Source organism: Kryptolebias marmoratus, linkage group LG9 (assembly GCF_001649575.2).
Source record: "Kryptolebias marmoratus isolate JLee-2015 linkage group LG9, ASM164957v2, whole genome shotgun sequence".
NCBI classification, from domain to species: Eukaryota; Metazoa; Chordata; class Actinopteri; order Cyprinodontiformes; family Rivulidae; genus Kryptolebias; species Kryptolebias marmoratus.
The window spans coordinates 17,043,580-17,063,018 of record NC_051438.1 but is presented as its reverse complement, the minus strand read 5'-3'; the positions used below and the strand labels follow the sequence as shown (position 1 = coordinate 17,063,018).

The 19,439-nt window shown below is 38.7% G+C and overlaps 2 protein-coding genes, 1 long non-coding RNA gene and 1 pseudogene across 7 annotated transcripts in view; 1 reads left to right on the top strand and 3 right to left on the bottom strand.

Annotated features, from left to right (window-relative positions):
• Positions 1 to 10,082, bottom strand: part of LOC108242360 (protocadherin alpha-C2-like) — a 34,731-nt gene extending 24,649 nt beyond the window's left edge. Inside the window, exon 1 of one of the 2 annotated variants that reach the window (XM_017427149.3) lies at positions 7,908 to 10,082. In XM_017427149.3, coding sequence (XP_017282638.2) covers positions 7,908 to 9,864 — 1,957 coding nt within the window. In that variant the 5' untranslated portion in view covers positions 9,865 to 10,082. Of the gene's footprint in view, positions 1 to 7,482 lie in introns of both variants that reach the window. The other variant, XM_037977237.1, reaches the window with a different exon arrangement.
• Positions 362 to 6,721, bottom strand: LOC108242358 (annotated as a pseudogene).
• Positions 10,083 to 11,171: 1,089 nt separating the features above from the next.
• The window catches only part of LOC119617359, a 30,995-nt gene continuing 22,727 nt past the window's right edge, over positions 11,172 to 19,439 (top strand). The window contains exons 1-4 of one of the 3 annotated variants that reach the window (XR_005233602.1): positions 11,178 to 11,295; positions 12,014 to 12,071; positions 12,404 to 12,533; positions 17,457 to 17,587. This is a non-coding gene — a long non-coding RNA (uncharacterized LOC119617359). Of the gene's footprint in view, positions 11,296 to 12,013; positions 12,072 to 12,403; positions 14,400 to 17,456; positions 17,588 to 19,439 lie in introns of those variants that run through there. The other 2 variants (XR_005233601.1, XR_005233600.1) reach the window with 2 other exon arrangements.
• The window catches only part of si:ch73-233f7.1 (uncharacterized protein LOC100537710 homolog), a 6,804-nt gene continuing 3,658 nt past the window's right edge, over positions 16,294 to 19,439 (bottom strand). For both annotated transcript variants that reach the window (XM_017427172.3, XM_017427171.3), the window contains 3 exons: positions 17,731 to 17,789; positions 17,428 to 17,555; positions 16,294 to 17,132 (listed from right to left, as the gene is read on the bottom strand). In XM_017427172.3, the coding sequence (XP_017282661.1) occupies positions 16,822 to 17,132; positions 17,428 to 17,555; positions 17,731 to 17,789 (498 nt within the window). In that variant the 3' untranslated portion in view covers positions 16,294 to 16,821. The remainder of the gene's footprint in view (positions 17,133 to 17,427; positions 17,556 to 17,730; positions 17,790 to 19,439) is intronic.

Below are 19,439 nucleotides of genomic sequence, written 5' to 3'. Positions count from 1 at the left end.
ATATTTCTCAGCATTTTTAGTCTTTTCAGAGTATTAATCAGGTTCTGTTTTTGTCTTCTTAGTACGGCCCTTTATGCTTACATTTTTAGCATTAAATCCAACTAAAATCTTAATGGAGAATAATTAAAGTATTTTATTGCCTTCTTGTTGTTTTAACATGCTTTAGGTTGCGGTTGTTTTCAGGCTAATTTTTAACATTTTGTACAATCTCAGTAAATAGGAAAGTTACTTATTTTTTGTTTGTTCGTTTATAGCATAGATGTACGAATCAAGAAGTTTGTAAACTAGTATTGAACATTGTGTAAGGACAAAAAACACTGAAAATAATCCTACAAAAAATTGTTGACATTTTTGAATATGTTCAGGTCCAACCAATTAAATTTAGAATCTCATCCTGAATAAAAAAAAAAACAACATTCTTCCAAAAATCTGTTTCTTAACATATGAGCTGCCAACAAAATTATGAAGTTTTGGTTAAAGCTTCTAAAACTATGTCATCACAAACTTATTTGGATGAAAAAAGAAATACAATGAGAATTTGTGCTTTTAAAAAGTATTTTTCCAAAAAGTGTCTACGTTTCTTTTAAAATGTGTGCTAAGTTAAATCTATCTACTGGGGGGGGGGAACAATAGGAAAAAGTACCAAAAAAATGATTTTCTAAGCTTACGACAAAAAGCAAAAACAATAAACAATTACTAATTAAAGCAAGTATTGACTGGCTGATTTAAATGCTTTCAAAATTAAGCCACTGGAAGTATTATAGATATTTAGAAATATTGATAGACATTGGGGTTTTTTTTACCACAAAAAAGTGAGACTCTCAACTTAATTATCTGACAAAGAAAGATGTTGTAAATCTGAAAATTATAAGCAATAAACATAAAACCATGCATGCACACTGACTGCCTACCTGCAGAGTAGAAGCTGCTGAGCCGCTGGTCTCTGACTGTCCTGTCCCTCTTGGGATACTAGACACGATGTACCTGGAGCCCTTTGGCACAGGCTGTCTGACCACCAGCTTTCCTTTCCTGGTCTCTGCTAGAAACAGACTGTACCAGTAGGCATCATTGGACACCAGAGTGGAGTCTGCGATGGTGGAGTTCCTCTCACTGATCACACTGTTCCTGTTGGGAGGAGCTGATTTGCTGGGCTTGGTGTTCTGACACTTGAGCACGATGGTGACCAGGATGGTGATGAGCAGGAGAAACGAAACTGAGCCCAGACCGATGACCAAATACAGGTTGATGTCTGAAAAGATGTCATATTCCAGAGACATCTCAGTCATGTCCGAGTAAGCTTTGACAGCAGTCTCCACTGTGGACAGCTTGATGGTGACTGTAGCAGACAGAGCAGGCTCCCCGTTGTCCTTGGCAACAACAATCAGTCTGTGGTGGCGCGGGTCTTTGTAACTGAACATCCTCATAGTCCGGATCTCTCCGTTGTACTGATCCAGACTGAACAAGGAGGCATCAGTCACCTGGAGGAACTGATAGGTGATCCGAGAGTTGTGCACAGAGTCTGTGTCCAAAGCGATCACCTTGGCAACAAGGGAGCCTTTATCAGTAGATCTGGGTATCTTTTCTTCCACCACTGAGCCATGTGCACGCCACGGAGACACTATAACTGGAGCATTGTCATTTTGGTCCACAATAATTATGTGGACAGTCACATTACTGCTGAGAGGAGGAGAACCAGAGTCTCTGGCTTCAATGTGAAACAGAAAATCTGTCTCGATCTCATAGTCAAATGTTTTCAGTGCATAAAGATTCCCATTCTCTGGATTGATGGAGAACAACATGGACATGGAGGTGTTGGCAATCTCCTTCTCCAGGATGAAATAAACTAGATACTGGTTTTCGTGGAGGTCAGGGTCAAACGCAGTGAGTGAGCTCAGCAAGGCTCCAGGGGTGTTATTCTCCATCACACGTATAATATAAAAAGACTGGGAAAACTGTGGGACATTATCATTAACATCCAGCAGCTCTAAAGTCATAGTTTCATTGTCAGATAAAGGAGGAGAACCTCTGTCTGTCACAGTAAAAGTGATGTCATATTCTGGGACTTTCTCTCGGTCTAATGGCTCTGACACCACTAATTCATAATAATTATCAGAGGACTCTCTCAGTTTAAAAGGCATGTTGTCTGGAATATGAAGATCAACCACTCCATTGTCACCTGAGTCTTTATCACTCACACTAACTACAGCTATCACTGTCTGTAATTCAATGTTTTCACTCACTGGACTCTGAAATGATTTAATAGTATTCACTTTCACTCAAATGATACGTTTTAACAGAATTTGATCCGACATCAGGATCCACTGCGTTACTGAGAGAAAACCTCTCCCCTTTCGGAGTCGCCTCGGAGATATCTAAATGAATGGAGTCTCTTCTGAACTGCGGGGCGTTGTCGTTCATATCTAGCACTTCTAATTCTATGTTAAATATCCGTAAAGGACTTTCCAGTGTTACTTCAAGTTTTAGATAACACGATGATGACCATTTTGTGGTGCATATGTGTTCCCTGTCAATCTTCTCTACAATGTACAGCTCCCCAGTCTCTTTGTTCACATCCAGATATTTCTTGTTAGCGATGATGTCGAGGCGCATTTTCCTCTTTGTCAGTGTTGTGACGTCAAGACTGAGATCAGTAGCGAGGTTTGCAACCACTGATCCTTCTTTCATCTCTTCAGGTATGGAGTAATGAACCACTGAGGTTGAGATCTCGCTAATGAAAGTAAAAAGAATAACGAGCTGCACGTACCTTTGCCAATACGTCTTCGTCACAACAGAATCCATTGTTACAAGCAGGGTGAAAATATTTCTAATAATAAATTCCAGCTTCCCATGGAAATTATATTTCACACCTTTAGACATTCATCCGAACCGTTTCAGAAGATTTAATTCCCGTGAGAGTACAAAGTGCCGCAGTTTGTTGTTTTTGGGGCTTTTTCCAGAGCTGTCCGACGTAACACGAACACGTTCTACTGACAATAAGAGCCTTTCATGACGTTCAGCGGCTGGCGGGTGATAAAAAAAACAGCGCCACCAAGCTGGACTACAAGACTACTGATTAAAACCAACTTCTATTTTATATATAACTCGTGTTTTAATACATCCTAACTGCGTTAAAATACCTTTTTATGTTTTTATTTTTAAAGCATTTCTTTTCTTTTTTTTGTTGTTTTTTTTTTCTAAATTTTTAATGTTGTCAGACTTTTAACCGGGTATTGTGTTATGATCTACCTGAGCTGGATTTGCTGTACATCTGTTTAAAAATAATTTATTCAATCAGTATAAAAGATAATTCCAAGATGTTTTGTTTATATCCTTGTGTTCATGTGTTTTAGTTAAAAACATGTACCAGACTTTCCTTAATTGTGCCATAATTGTTTGTTTATTTGCTTTATTCTTTGTACCAAAGATAAATGAAATAAAGATTTTTTTCAATGAGGCACTGAAGGATGTGGGAAGAAAAGTAATATAAAAGTGAGAATTGTCATTCACATTGTTCAGTAAACAAATAAAAATGTAATTAGGTCTTGACTACTCAAAATAGCTTTTCAAATTGATAAAAGATTCATCATCTTTTAAAAAGATAGGTTTTTATAAAATTGGTATAAGCAATGATAATAAATAAAGTAATTTGTAGAGCTGTTAAAAAGGTAATCCTAAAGCTTTTTGTTGATTAAGTGTATTAAAAGAAAAATAAGTTATTCTGAAAACATCATTATCTCAAAAATGAAAAGAAATGGTATTTAACAAAATGGAAACTAATTTTAATATGAAAGTGTGAAAATTGGTGTATGTAAAACAATGCAAAAAAGGAGTTACTGTTTCTATAAAATACAGAAAATGAGGTGAATTTAAAAAGTTTTTCATGTGAATGTCCTAAACAGTTACTAAAGTAAAAAACTCAATGGTGAAAAATTGATAAAAAGCATTCAAACTTGAACCACCATTACTTTTCAAAACATATATAAATGTTGATAGACATTTCTAATTCTTTAATAAAATGAAAAACAAAATTAGTCAGTTTGTTAAAAGGATGCTAAACAAAACAATATTTCTTACAATAACAAAAAAAACACTAATATTTACTGAATGCCTACCTGCAGAGTAGAAGCTGCTGAGCCGCTGGTCTCTGACTGTCCTGTCCCTCTCGGGATACTGGACACGATGTACCTGGAGCCCTTTGGCACAGGCTGTCTGACCACCAGCTTTCCTTTCCTGGTCTCTGCTAGAAACAGACTGTACCAGTAGGCATCGTTGGACACCAGAGTGGAGTCTGCGATGGTGGAGTTCCTCTCACTGATCACACTGTTCCTGCTGGGAGGAGCTGATTTGCTGGGCTTGGTGTTCTGACACTTGAGCACGATGGTGACCAGGATGGTGATGAGCAGGAGAAACGAAACTGAGCCCAGACCGATGACCAAATACAGGTTGATGTCTGAAAAGATGTCATATTCCAGAGACATCTCAGTCATGTCCGAGTAGGCCTTGACAGCAGTCTCCACTGTGGACAGTTTGATGGTGACTGTAGCAGACAGAGCGGGCTCCCCGTTGTCCTTGGCAACAACAATCAGTCTGTGGTGGCGCGGGTCTTTGTAACTGAACATCCTCATGGTCCGGATCTCTCCGTTGTACTGATCCAGACTGAACAAGGAGGCATCAGTCACCTGGAGGAACTGATAGGTGATCCGAGAGTTGTGCACAGAGTCTGTGTCCAAGGCTATCACCTTGGCAACCAGGGAGCCTTTATCAGTAGATCTGGGTATCTTTTCCTCCACCACTGAGCCATGTGCACGCCACGGAGACACTATAACGGGAGTGTTGTCATTTTGATCCACAATAATTATGTGGACAGTCACATTACTGCTGAGAGGAGGAGAACCAGAGTCTCTGGCCTCGATGTGGAACAGAAACTCTTTCTCGATCTCATAGTCAAATGTTTTCAGTGCATAAAGATTCCCATTCTCTGGATTGATAGAAAACAACATGGACATGGATGTGTTGGCAATCTCCTTCTCGAGGATGAAATAAACTAGATACTGGTTTTCATGGAGGTCAGGGTCAAATGCAGAGAGTGAGCTGAGCGGGGCACCAGGGGCGTTATTCTCCATCACACGTATAATATAAAAAGACTGGGAAAACTGTGGGACATTATCATTAACATCCAGCAGCTCTAAAGTCATAGTTTCATTGTCAGATAAAGGAGGAGAACCTCTGTCTGTCACAGTAAAAGTGATGTCATATTCTGGGACTTTCTCTCGGTCTAATGGCTCTGATACCACTAATTCATAATAATTATCAGAGGACTCTCTAAGTTTAAAAGGCATGTTGTCTGGAATATGAAGATCAACCACTCCATTGTCACCTGAGTCTTTATCACTCACACTAACTACAGCTATCACTGTCTGTAATTCAATGTTTTCACTCACTGGACTCTGAAATGATTTAATAGATATTTCTGGATGATTATCATTCATGTCTTCAACTAAAATCTTGATGGTACATTGTCCTGATAAACTGTTGACTCCTTTGTCTGATGCTATAACTTCCATATCATAAATCCTGAAATCCTCATAGTTCAGCATTCCTTTGACAGTAATCTCACCTGTGGTTGGATTCAGATTAAATGTCTCCTGGGTTTTTTCTGATGTATATAAACTATAAGAATATGTTACATCAGAATTAGAACCTTCATCTAAGTCTGTTGCATTAAGATGAAGAACAAGACTTCCAATGGGAGAATTTTCCATTAAATTGATATTGTAAATTGAGTTATTAAAGGTAGGAGCATTATCATTTGTGTCTAAAACACGGACAATAACACTGGCAGTGCCAGAACGAGGAGGTGTTCCTCCATCTACTGCTGTAAGTATTAAATTATGAACGGCCTGCTTCTCACGATCTAATACCTTTTTCAATATCAAATCAGCAAATTTTGATCCTTCTCGTCCCGTTTGAACCTCAATATTAAAGTATTCACTTTCACTCATATGATATGTTTTAACTGAATTCGATCCAATATCAGGATCCACTGCATTACTAAGGGAAAACCTTTCTCCTTTTGGCGTCGCTTCAGATATGTCTAAATGAATGACGTCTCTTCGAAATTGCGGGGCGTTGTCGTTCATGTCCAGAATTTCTACTTCTATGTTAAAAATCCGCACTGGGTTTTCTAGGGTAATTTCTAGTCTTAGATAACACGACGTGGACGATTTTGTTGGGCAAATGTGTTCCCTGTCAATTTTCTCTACAATGTACAGATCCCCAGTCTCTTTGTTCACATCCAGATATTTCTTGTTGGCGATGATGTCGAGGCGCATTTTTCTCTTTGTCAGTGTTGTGACGTCCAGACTGAGATCAGTAGCGAGGTTTGCAACGACTGATCCTGCCTTCATCTCTTCAGGTATAGAGTAATGAGTCACTGAGGTTGAAGTGCCGCGAATGAAATAAAAAAAAATTAAGAGCAGCACGTACCTTTGCAAAGCACCCTTTGTTCGAACCGGAGCCATTGTTTTTTTTTTTTCAGGAGTGAAATACTTCAAATGATGAAAGACAGGCTGTCAGTCAAAACGATTTGTTCAAAAGGCACCGATTTTAATCTCCTCCAGAAGCCTTTTAAATCCTGAGAAAATAATAGTATTTTGGAGGTACATTTTCCGACCGCTGTTTCAGCACCACGGAGCTGTCCTGCGCTCTCAGAAATCAGCTCTACGGACAGCGGCTCCCTGTCATGGCGGTCAAAGGCTGCATTTCTACGAGTAAAACTGCGCCACCGTGCAGGTCTGTAAAACTTATTAACCAAAAGCTAAAGACAGTTAAAAATATTAAATAAATATTGTACTGTATGAAAATAAATTCAAGATTTTCCTGTTTTTTTATTTTAAGAAAAGCTTTTGTTTTCCGTATTCCCTGAGTTGTACAAATTATATTTATTTTTAGTTATGTTATGACTGAAGAAAATTGTATTGCTAAAACAGGAATTAAATCTAAAGGTAAGATGATACGATCTTCAAAAATATTTCTGCATATATTTGATACGATGTGCTTGACTTTTTTGTTTGCTTTGTTGTATTTTATTAATATGTTTTATATTTTAACATATTTTAAATAAAACTTTGTGTGGTTAACATATTATTTTCCTCAGTATCGTGTAGTAATAAAATTGTAAATGGACAAGTCTGTGAATGATATACAAAGAAGGTAAAACATTTATTTTAAATACTTCCCAAAACCTTTTACTGATACGTTAATTGGGACATAAATCTTGTCAAACAAAAAAATGACTTCAAGAAAATATGCATATAAAGGTACACGTCAAAATGAATAAAAGGGAAAACGTCGGTGTTTGTAAATATACAAATTAAAAGATGCAACCCTTCACAAAGCTAGGTTATGAGGTAGGATAAATTTCAACTCAGTATGATTTTAAAAAAATTATTATGGAACCATGAAGGCTAATTAAATCCTTACCTGCAGAGTAGAAGCTGCTGAGCCGCTGGTCTCTGACTGTCCTGTTCCTCTCGGGATACTGGACACGATGTACCTGGAGCCCTTTGGCACAGGCTGTCTGACCACCAGCTTTCCTTTCCTGGTCTCTGCTAGAAACAGACTGTACCAGTAGGCATCATTGGACACCAGAGTGGAGTCTGCGATGGTGGAGTTCCTCTCACTGATCACACTGTTCCTGCTGGGAGGAGCTGATTTGCTGGGCTTGGTGTTCTGACACTTGAGCACGATGGTGACCAGGATGGTGATGAGCAGGAGAAACGAAACTGAGCCCAGACCGATGACCAAATACAGGTTGATGTCTGAAAAGATGTCATATTCCAGAGACATCTCAGTCATGTCCGAGTAGGCCTTGACAGCAGTCTCCACTGTGGACAGTTTGATGGTGACTGTAGCAGACAGAGCGGGCTCCCCGTTGTCCTTGGCAACAACAATCAGTCTGTGGTGGCGCGGGTCTTTGTAACTGAACATCCTCATGGTCCGGATCTCTCCGTTGTACTGATCCAGACTGAACAAGGATGCATCAGTCACCTGGAGGAACTGATAGGTGATCCGAGAGTTGTGCACAGAGTCCGTGTCCAAGGCTATCACCTTGGCAACCAGGGAGCCTTTATCAGTAGATCTGGGTATCTTTTCCTCCACTAACGAGCCCTGCGCACGCCAAGGAGACACTATAACCGGAGCATTGTCATTTTGATCCACAATAATTATGTGGACAGTCACATTACTGCTGAGAGGAGGAGAACCAGAGTCCCTGGCCTCGATGTGAAACAGAAACTCCTTCTCAATCTCATAGTCAAATGTTTTCAGTGCATAAAGATTCCCATTCTCTGGATTGATGGAGAACAACATGGACATGGAGGTGTTGGCAATCTCCTTCTCGAGGATGAAATAAACTAGATACTGGTTTTCATGGAGGTCAGGGTCAAATGCAGTGAGTGAGCTCAGCAGGGCACCAGGGGCGTTATTCTCCATCACACGTATTTTATTAAAAGACTGGGGGAACTGCGGTGCGTTGTCATTGACATCCAGCAGATGCACAGTTATTGTTTCATTATCAGATAAAGGTGGCGTTCCTGCGTCTTTCACCATCAGAGTGATTACATATTCTGGCACTTTTTCACGATCTAAAGGCTCTGAGACTATTAGTTCATAATGTGTCGGTTTATCTGAGGATTTGTTAAGAATAAAAGGCATGGTGTCCTGTAATGATAAACTCACTTCCCCATTGCCACCACTGTCTCTGTCATCTATTCCCACCAGCGCAATAACACTCCCAACAGGTATATTTTCAGCCACCGTGTTTTTAACGGACTGCACGGTGATTTCTGGATAATTATCGTTCATATCTGTGACATGAACGACCATTTTACACTGCCCCAGCAGGGGGTGCGCACCTTTATCCCTGGCTTCAATGTGCATCTCATAAATTCTCATATCTTCATAATCAATTGTTCCTTTCACAGTTACCTCACCTGTGTTAGAGTTCAGCGCAAAGACATCTTGCGTTTTTTCTGACGTGTAAAGCGTAAATGAGTACACTATCTCTGAATTCAAACCCTCATCAAGATCTGTAGCGTTGAGCTTTGTCACTAACGTTCCTATCGGAGTGTTTTCCGTCATGTTAATGATGTAAACAGGTTTGTCAAACCGGGGAGGATTATCATTAGTATCCTGTACTCTGACTATTATGTTGGCAGTGCCTGATCGCACAGGGACACCGCCATCCTCAGCTGTTAAGATTAAATTATGAGCAGGATTCTCCTCTCGGTCTAAAGATTTGGTCAGCACGAAATCCACATACTGAGTTCCATCAGTGCCCGTCTGGATTTCTATTGTGAAATGTTCGCTTGCGCTGAGTTTGTACGTTTTAATCGTATTTATGCCAACATCTGGATCTACGGCGTTGGGCAGAGAGAACCTCTCCCCCGGCGTGGCGGATTCGGAGACGTCCAGCTCCACTCGGTCCCTTCGGAAATGCGGCGCGTTGTCGTTTATGTCCGTTATTCCGAGTTCAATATTGAAGATGCGCAGCGGGCTTTCTATGATAAAATCAAGCTTTAGAAAACACGAAGTTGGCTTCGCCGGACACAGATACTCCCTGTCTATCTTCTCCACGACATAAAGCTCCCCTGTCTTTTTGTTAAAGTCTAGATATTTTTTATTCGTGAATATGTCGAGTTTTACCTCTCGTTGTGCCAAACTTGCAAGCTCAAGTCCCAAATCCGCAGCGAGATTAGCCACAACAGAGCCCCTCTCCATCTCCTCCTCTATGGAGTACCGTGTCACAGACAAAGCGCAGGGCCAGACTGCAGTCCAGACAAAGACAGCGGCCCAAGACGCCATCCTTCCCACTGCAGAGCAAAATGATTATATAGCAGATATTTAAAGCGTTAATCGTGGGCTGGTTTGAAAGCTCTGAGAATCTTGAGAAGATCTTTAAAAAAAGGACTTTGTTGTTGTTTTAAAAATCAAGGCATGTTATCCGATCAGCCGCTCGTCCCACACACCCTCTGAATTTAGGTTCGTGGTGATATCATGACAGTAGACACATTTGTGCTTCAGTGGTGAACAGTGACACCCTGTGACTGCTGCTGCATAGAAAGCTGTGATTATTTTACTGTATGTTTACACTGATGGATTTACAATACAGGAACATTTTCTGTTCACCGTATTGAAACTGATCTCTGTGCTTTCTAATCACAAAACATACATTAAAATTTTCCCTATTTGCTGGTGTGTTCGGGTGAAGTGGTGTGATCTGTGCAACCAAAGCTTAGCAGAGAGTAACAGTGGAAAAAGTCAAATACTTCTTTAGAAATATGAATGTGACACATCTTTAAAACAACAACAAAATAAAAGTGTCAAACCTCACCAACCCTTGAGTTTTTACCGCTGTGCCACCCAAAATAAACACTAGCTTACATTCTCACTATGTGTTCATCAATGACCCAAAGTCAATTTACCAACATTTCTAATTTAAAAAGCAAATTACAATGTTTAAACCCTTGTGTATGGCAAAACAAACAAAATAAAAAAAACTATATAATATTGTGGTAAAAGTAATGAAACAAAAAGCATTAAAACAGCTGTCCGGAGTGAGCTATTAAGGGTGTTCTTTCCATTTATGTTGGTATTTCCTTTGAAAGTATGCTTTAAAGGAGCTAAACCTATTTGTTTATTTAATTAAGGAAAATAAACGTTGGTTATTCAGAAATTCTTATACCATGAGGTAATCTGTTAAAACACACAATGAATCGGATACCAAAAAAATAATTAAAGTTACTGTAAAGGAAAAAAAAGCTGGCAACAATGACAACTTTTCTTTCTAACAACATTATCTGGAGCACAAGCTGTGATCTGTTTACTCATAAAGAAGGATGTAAAAGTCATAGATGGACTTAGCACTGAACTGTTTCAGTGCAGACAGGTGTGATTCATTACCCGCCTTCTGGTGTGCAGACAGGAGGTGTGATAAAGGCTGATGTACTGAAAAGAGTTCTGTCTCTTCAAAACAATGAGATCAAGTGAATCTGGAGAAATGATAATGTGTGGTTTTATAAATTTTAAATCTTAGCAGGTCTGATTTTAAAACAGCGGTTTTATCAAGCCACAGATGGAGGTGCAACCCGTGTCCAAAGACACCTTATTGTTGCGGGTCCGTTTCCGACTGTGTGACCTCACTTCCTGTCTCCTCTCCACTGTGGCCGCGGCTTGAGCTTCCCCAAGCAGTTGTTATAACTCTAAAAATACATGAAGTGGAACAGTATTTCAGCGGTGAGCCTGTTACCCTTTACCTTCTTTATCATTTGTGTCGGTGGCAACCATTTATTTTATGTTTAAAGTGAGTTTAATCACAGCTTCGTAACTATTCAGAACTCCTTAGCATTATCGGCCAATTTAGCCTGCTGCTTCCGCCTAAAGTTAGGTGAAATTACGCTGGTTTTGATGAAATACAAAGGTTTTGAGAGTGTTTTCATAAGCCGAATTTTTGTTAATGCTCTGAAGTGTTACATTATGTGACAAATTGTGACACTTTAGTTGAGTTTTGTTGCGTTTTGAAACTTTTCCCGATCCGTGTTAAGACGGCAGCATGGGTTGTATACAGAATTGAATTGAATGTAGATATGATTTTTGTGCAACACTTATTTTTTATTTTCTGCTTGAGAATTTTCACAATTACTTAGGATACATAAGTACTTGGATAATAGTTTAATTGCACTTAATGAACTGAATGACTTGAATGAACTTGATATCTTTGAATGAACGTTATATTCTTGAATTTAAATGATTTTGCTTAGGTATTGAGTTTATTGAATGAGTTTGAGTCAATTATTAAATTATGGTCGTGTGATGTATGGATTTGTTTAATTTAAATATGCATATTTGTATTGTGTGAATGTTAAACATAGCTTATGATAAGCAGGTACATATATAGTTAAATGAAATGCTCATTTGGGTTTCTGACCATTTTAGGTCTGATTTTTTTTTCCAGGGACTGAAAAGGAAATGAGTCAATTCAAGATGGCGAGCTACCTTCTGGTACCTGTGCGGTAGGATCAATTATTTTTTTCCCTTTCGCTGGAGTTTTTGGATTCTTCTTTTTCCCCCACTTTTTTCTTCTAATGCATTTGTTTGGACTATATTTAAGGACTATTTTCTCTTTGCATTTTTTCCTAATCAATTCTTGTTTTTGGACCTTTTATGAATCTTGAAGGTTTAATAAACGGACTGAACAATACAAAATCTTCAACAATTGTTGACATTACTTATTTGTTTATTTAGTTTCCCTTCTAATTGTTAATGTTGTTCTTACTTGATTTGAAAATCAATATATTTTCAAGTTAAATCTTGTCTTTTTGTTCCTGTTTTCATTCACATCCAGGCTCCATTAAGAACGATTCTTCTGAGGCTGTGTGGCAGGAAAAGTACTGACTGAGGTACCAGTTGAAACATGGAGGCACAGGAAGCTAAACAAAACAAGAGACATCACAACTAAGACATAAGGAACAGAAGTAAGCACAGGAATCACAAGAAACAGAACATATAATAAAACACATAAAGAACATCAAAAACATAAGTCAAGAAGCCCAGACACTACATCTGGCCTTACTACTTTTATGTTCCATCTGGAATCTGCAGAAGTTGTTCATATTCAGGCAAAATACTTAACAAACATTTAAATCCACCACACATCTATGGTTTGTGCACATACCAGCACTTTAAACATCCTACTTTTAGAAAAATGTAGTTTTTTCAATCTTATTTTCTTGGATCATTTTGTTTTTTACTCATTTACAAAATGACAATGTTGTTTTGTTTTTTTAATTTAGGGTCTATTGATTCAGCCTACATTTTAAACTGTAGTGAGTAATGTACCACTTTATATTTATAATATGAGCTTTTGATTAAATTAGGTCTAACTGACATAAAAATCAATTTTATTATTTTTAGATGATTCTAAAACAATCATTTTGATAATGGAAAAAAAGTAACTTGCATTTTTCTACAAACTGTATTTAAATTTATCCTGAAAAATGATAGATTTGTCATATCTGATTGACTGAAAACACTTCTTCATAAAAAAGAGAAAGTAAAATGAGTTAAGATGATTTAACAAACCTACCTAAATCTAATTTATGAAAGTCATCAACACCATCATAACCTCTGTTTTTTACTTGTTGAAGTTTCACAAAACACGACTTCAAGCGTTTCAGCTGGTTATTTTCTCAGTCCCAAATTTACTCTGCAGAATGGCAAAAAGCCCAAATTTACAAATATATTTTTTTAACAAGTTATTATTACATCTATCAACTGATGAATGTATCCAAAATGTTTTCCTGAGTGTATTCCTTTATCTTGTTTTCCTCCTGAGAAACAGGTAGAGGTGAAATGATTCTACCTTTATGACTTTTTTCTCAGTTACCTATTTTTTATTTTTGTATACATACTTTTAATTTGACCTCTTCTTTGTCTAATTTTCTCATGGTTTGGGTCATTTTAACCCCTTTGCTTAACAATTTATTGACATAAAACTACCATCTCTGTTTAAAATACAATGATTCTTACTCAATGATGCCATCTGGTGGAGAAATATGCTGCCTAGCTGTTTTTAAGAAAATAGAAATGTTCATAATAAAGCTGCATTTACTGAGAGTTGGAGGCATTTATCAATCAAAACAGGTTCCAGTATCCATGAGAAGCATTAAGCAAATGTTTCAATTAATATTTTTTTGTTATTTATATTTTAATGGTGTTGTATTGCTCTCAAAGCAATGTATTTTTTTCGAAACTGAAAGTTGCGGTAAAATATAATAATGCACTGGTAAAGTATTTTGAGTTGTGTTTTTCAAATCCTTTCACATTTCATGGTGGAATATTCTACTTTTTCCACTGCTGTGTAGGCACACGCTAATTTACAGAATAAGATAAACCAAATCACTTTATAGGATATTAAGCATTGCTACACACTTTCATAACCAACAGCATTTCTATATTTAAAGCAAATTAAAATGAACACTGCCCCTGTCTGCCACCTTCCATGCTAGAGGTTAAAATTAATGCAACGCTATGTTGAAAAATTTCAACATAGCAAGTTTCAGCCAATATGGTCAAAACTTGAAAACACCATTGTGTGTGATCTCATGCAATATTGCAAGATGATATTCTCAGACCATGGGTTATGAATGATTATCAGTGACTACCACATCAAATTTTAGCTCAAAATCTGTACAATTCACTGAGTTGTGGCCTTTTTGTGGTGGCTAAAGTCAGTTAGCTGTGGGGGCCATCTTGAATGCGATTGACTCCAAAGGTTAATCAGTTATAAATGCATATCTAATAATTATTTTTTGAGAGTTTATTTAAAACCCATCCAGTGGTTCATTAGATATTTTGCTAACAGACAGGCAAGGTTGACTCCAACAGTTAATACTAAAGTTTTAAGCAAATGTTGCGCATAATGTGTAGCACTTGGAGTGTGTGTTGTGAATGGCTTTCAGTTACAACCACACTAAACTTTAGCACATCTGTAAAATATACTGAATTATAGCAATTTTTTTTTCTAAAATCAGTCAGCTGTGGAAGCCTTCTTGAATTGTGTTGGCTGCAAGAGTTCTTCACTTGTATTTGAACATCAATTATTTATGTACTGGAAGTTTCATTACACTTTGTTTAGTGGTTCATGAAATGTGCTGCTAATGGACAGAGTTGATGACAAATGGTTACTGGCAAAGACCTTAGGCAATCTATTAACATACAAAATGTATGAGATCAGTCTCGGCTACTACCACACCAAACTGTAGGTCAATATCTGTGAAACTGACTGAGTCATTGCCATTTTTTATGCTTTCTAATGTCATTTTTTAACAGTTTTAATTGTAATTTATCATTGTTGTGACTTTTTTGGCTGTTATTGTTATATTGTCTATATATATGATGAAATTATCTGAATAATTTATCTATCACTGGCATCACTGAGCCTCAGCAAGCACACTTGTTTTATAAACACCATTTGCATTGCATAAATGTGTTGCCAAATCGATGTTTGGAAGAAAAGCTAACGAAATAAAATAATGACACTACGTGCAAATGACACATTATTAGAGACTGAAAGTTTGCGTGCGTACTGCTGTGGTGTATATTGCATTCTTGGAGTAAGTGTGTGTTTTTTGTTTTTTTTCTTAAGACTTGTTTTCAAAACATTCATTAACTCGATGCGCCCTCTGGTGGACGCATGTCTGTAACACAGCTGCATATGAAAAGACCATTGTCACAAAACTTTCAGCACCAAGGCCAGTGGACAACTCCCAGTAGAATGACCAGTATGGTTCACGAAATTGACCAGTTCACCTTTTTATTTATTTTTGTTTGTTTTGCTTTTTTTTAATTTATTTATTCCATTTTGAGGAAACAGTTTTATCCTAGACATATAATTAATGTATCTGTATTTTTTAATTTTTTAATGTACCACCTAGCTAGCTAGCTATATATATATATATATATATATATATATATATATATATATATATATATATATATATTAAAATAAGTATTTTTAACTTCTATTTAAGCAGCACTATTCTTCACTCTGCTCTGAAAATAAGTAGAGCTGACCTAAATATGGCTGCCCCTTCAGTCGTCTCTGTGGATCACCTTACAGCAGAGAAGGTTACCCTGCTCCCCTCCCTCCCTGCTCTCTGTGGACACTGGTTGCCTTATTAACAAAATTATTTTCAAGTCACGGGACGACCTAATTTCCGGCTCATTTCTGGCTACTGGTCCGTTCTCATCTGTTGCTGGTAGGAGCTAATTCCCTGAGAAGTGAAATGTAAAAGGGCACAGAGAGAAGGAAGCCACGGGCCCCTATAGCTTTTATTCAGGTGTGGCATTTGGAGTTGATCCTTTTGCTTCCCTCGATGCTTGTATTCGTGTCTGTGGTCTTAATTAAAGTGATATTTCGAGGGAGAAGGTTGTGTTTGTTCAGTTAATGAACCCCAGTATTCTCTGCGGGCAAATGGAAATGCAAGTGCTCCAATTAGCATATGTTAGCATTTTACTATGTTTATTCCTTGCTGTGGAAAACCGCTTACCAAGGAGAAAATGCTTTCCACCCTTGCAGGAGAACTTTTTCTTTTCCTCCTCAAAAATAATTGACTGGAGTTAATTAAACTCAGATCTGTGAAACCTAAATGATTTAGGGTTTTTTTTTTACATTAACTTGTGTCAAACTTGTGTCACACAGCAGGTGTATTCAGAAGCCTTTAAAAAAACAACCAGGTGAAAAAATACTTTAATTTAATAAATGTTTACAGTACATGTGTGGGGGAAAAGACCCCAACATTACAGTAGCCTGCATCATGGTGCAGCTTGCATATACATTTACATCATATTTGTCATATTTACAGAAGCTTTGTTAGCAAAGAAACATACACAAAGAAAGAGATCTTTTTTTTATATAACTAAAATATAAATTCATAGGAATGTGCAAAATGATGAAACATTTTGGATGGATTTGCTGCTCCAGTTTGATTGTCTAAATAATAATAATCATAATAAATGTAGTAATCAACTGCAATAACAGCAGACACAATGACAATGTTGCAGTGACATGTCACATAAATAATCATTTTCTCCAAAAGAGACTGTCCATTAATTATTTCTACCCCTCAGTGGATTGCTGTTCATGTCCATTTTTATACCCCTCATAAATCAAACCCGCTTGAGTACTGAACGGTTTTTCCTTCTGGTTTCTCACGAGTTTATCCATCATTTCAATCATCCATTCAGGCAGTCATTGATGAGTCAGTCATTGTACAGGTCATTATTTATCACTGCAGCCTCCCCCTGGGGGGACATCTGCAGCCGCCGCTTCTTGCCAAAGGTGGAGAAAGAGTTGTGGACATCCAGCTCGCTTCGGTGTACAGCGGGCCGCAGGGTGCAAAAGCCTGATGGGGTTCCGGGGATGTAGACGTTGTGGTGGTAGTCGGGTGGAGGGTGCGGGTGCGGCTGTGGGTGGGGAGGAAGCGATGGCTGCTGCTGCTGGGGAGGAGGCGTGCAGCGAGGAGTCCATGGACGGGAGGGCAGGCCACTGGGTGAAGGAGACATCTTATAGTCTGTGAGGAGTCCAGGAGAGGAGAGAAGCAGCTGCTTAATATACACTACTGACCTCATTTCAGTATAGCTTTTTCAATTTGCATAATGCATTTGTATATTCGGGGTTTAGAGGTTTAGCAACAAGGACTAATTATATGCAGCCAGTGATGATGTCAACAACAAAATGATACAATAGTGCATTAAAAGTGCTGAAAATCACTGTATAAGTTCTGGTGAATAGGTAATAAAACAGCATATTCTTACAACATATAGTTTTTATGAAAGCTGCTTCTGGTATTCCACTTTTTCTCTCACCTTTTGTGCTTTTCATATGGTTTCCCCAGGTCCAGTACTGCCCAGGCGCCATAGAGGTAATGTAGTTCTCTGGGTCTGCATGCATGGCCTTACGCATGAGGGTGCCATCCATGTTGATAGAATTGTAACTAAGCACAAACAGGGTAAAAGCATGCTTTATAATAACAACAAGAACACAGATGTCACATACAGCAATTACACAAAGAGATTTTTAAACAAGCTGTGTGCGTCGTTCTGCTCATCATTTTATAATTTTAAAAAATGTAATTTTTCACGTTAAATAAATAAAGGTCAAAGTACTACCTTTTGATAGATGAATTTTGAGTCTTTGTGAGAGTCCAATCTGTGTTTGGCTGTTTCAACTGCAAGAGAAATAAAAAAAATGTCAGCTTTAATCAAAAAATGACTATAATTAGCCTGGTAAAATAATTACTTCTAATTTCGAAAAGAACATCTCTGTTTGCCTAAATGGTCCTCTATTCAGGACATGTCTTTTAAAACCAGCTTGCTAACAAAAAAAGCTTCTGTTCACATTACCTTCATAAATCATGGAGGTCAGTAATAAATGACTGGAGCAGCCTTTTGTGTTATGCCTTGTATTTGAGGCTTTTTTTGATGGAGCTTGACTGCCCTCTGGTGGATCATTGTCAGAAAACACATTTTTTTAGAGGTGCCTTCAGCTACAACTCGCCTGTTACTGAGCTCTGTTTTTTTATCCTCAGTTGCGCAGCAGGAAGGGTGAAGAAGGTCACTAGAGTGATGTGTACTCCCTGAGTTGGGGCTCATGCTATATATTCCACGCTCTATTAATTCATCCAAACTTGTTAACAAGAAGAACGCGACGTAAGCGCATTATTTTAGAAAAAAAGTCTCCTCACCAACAACGCATAAAAAACCAATTAGAACCCCACAGGGATGAAACGAAACATGATTTTAATCTTCAAAGGGAACCGTACCAGCGAGAAAATTAAGAAAATTACACACGTCATTGTTTTGTGGATTTAACGCATCGTTTTACATTAATATTTGCCTGATGCTCCTCAAGCCAGGTTTTTAATTAAAAGTCTCAGAGAGCCTTGAAAAGTTTTCGGCTCTTCCAACTGCTAGTGCACTACTGCGCTGTGCTCATAAGCTGTGGCAGGGTGCGCATTCACTCACCTGCCGTGTGTATGTGTGTGTTTGCACGCTTCAGTGGATATTTAATCTTTCTTTTCACCTTCAATCCATCAACTCAAGCAAGGCCCGCGTGCATTTGCTTTATGCGGTGCTTAAGTTGTTTCTTTGTGATTTGTGTTTTGTGTCACTGGCGTCCTCACAAGGTCTCGTGTGAGCGCGCGACGAGAGACTCTGGGTGAATTAGTGGAACCAATTAATAGGAGGAAGGACACACTCTCTCCGGGAGGAGCGCGTTGCCGCAGGCGGAACAATCACCGTGACCTCAAAATCCCCTCCTGTGGCCAGAGGTGTTTGTGCCAGTGACATTTCTCACTCTGCCTGGTGGAGGCTAGTAATCCGAGGGTGGGGTGGAGAGGGATGGGAGGGGGCTCTGACTCTCTGTCCCTCTGCGTTTTGAGGAAACCGCGGAGGCGCAATTCAAGATTATGCACACATTTACGGTCTGCTGCTCCGTCTGTTAGGATTAGAAAGCACCGCCGTGGACATCCTTCCTCTGCCCTCTCTCTCTCTCTCTCTCTTTCTCTCTTAGCTGCCTCCTTCCCCCCCTCTCCTCTTCTTCGATTACACCCCTCCTCCTTTCCCTCCTCCCCTTCCCTCCCACCCTCGCTCGGCTTATATGAAGGCGCATCTTTCTCTCTTTCACCTCACATCCAAAGGACAGCGACGGGTCCGATCTACAGGCTGCCCACGTCTCACTCCAGCCATGTCCTTGCACCCACCCCTCAATCTCCTTGCCCCCCTCGCCCTCCCTCCCTTCCGATCTACGATGTCCTCCTGTGTCTCCCCGAAATCGGCCATTCGCCATTTCTCATCAATAATTGACAGCCCCCCCCCCC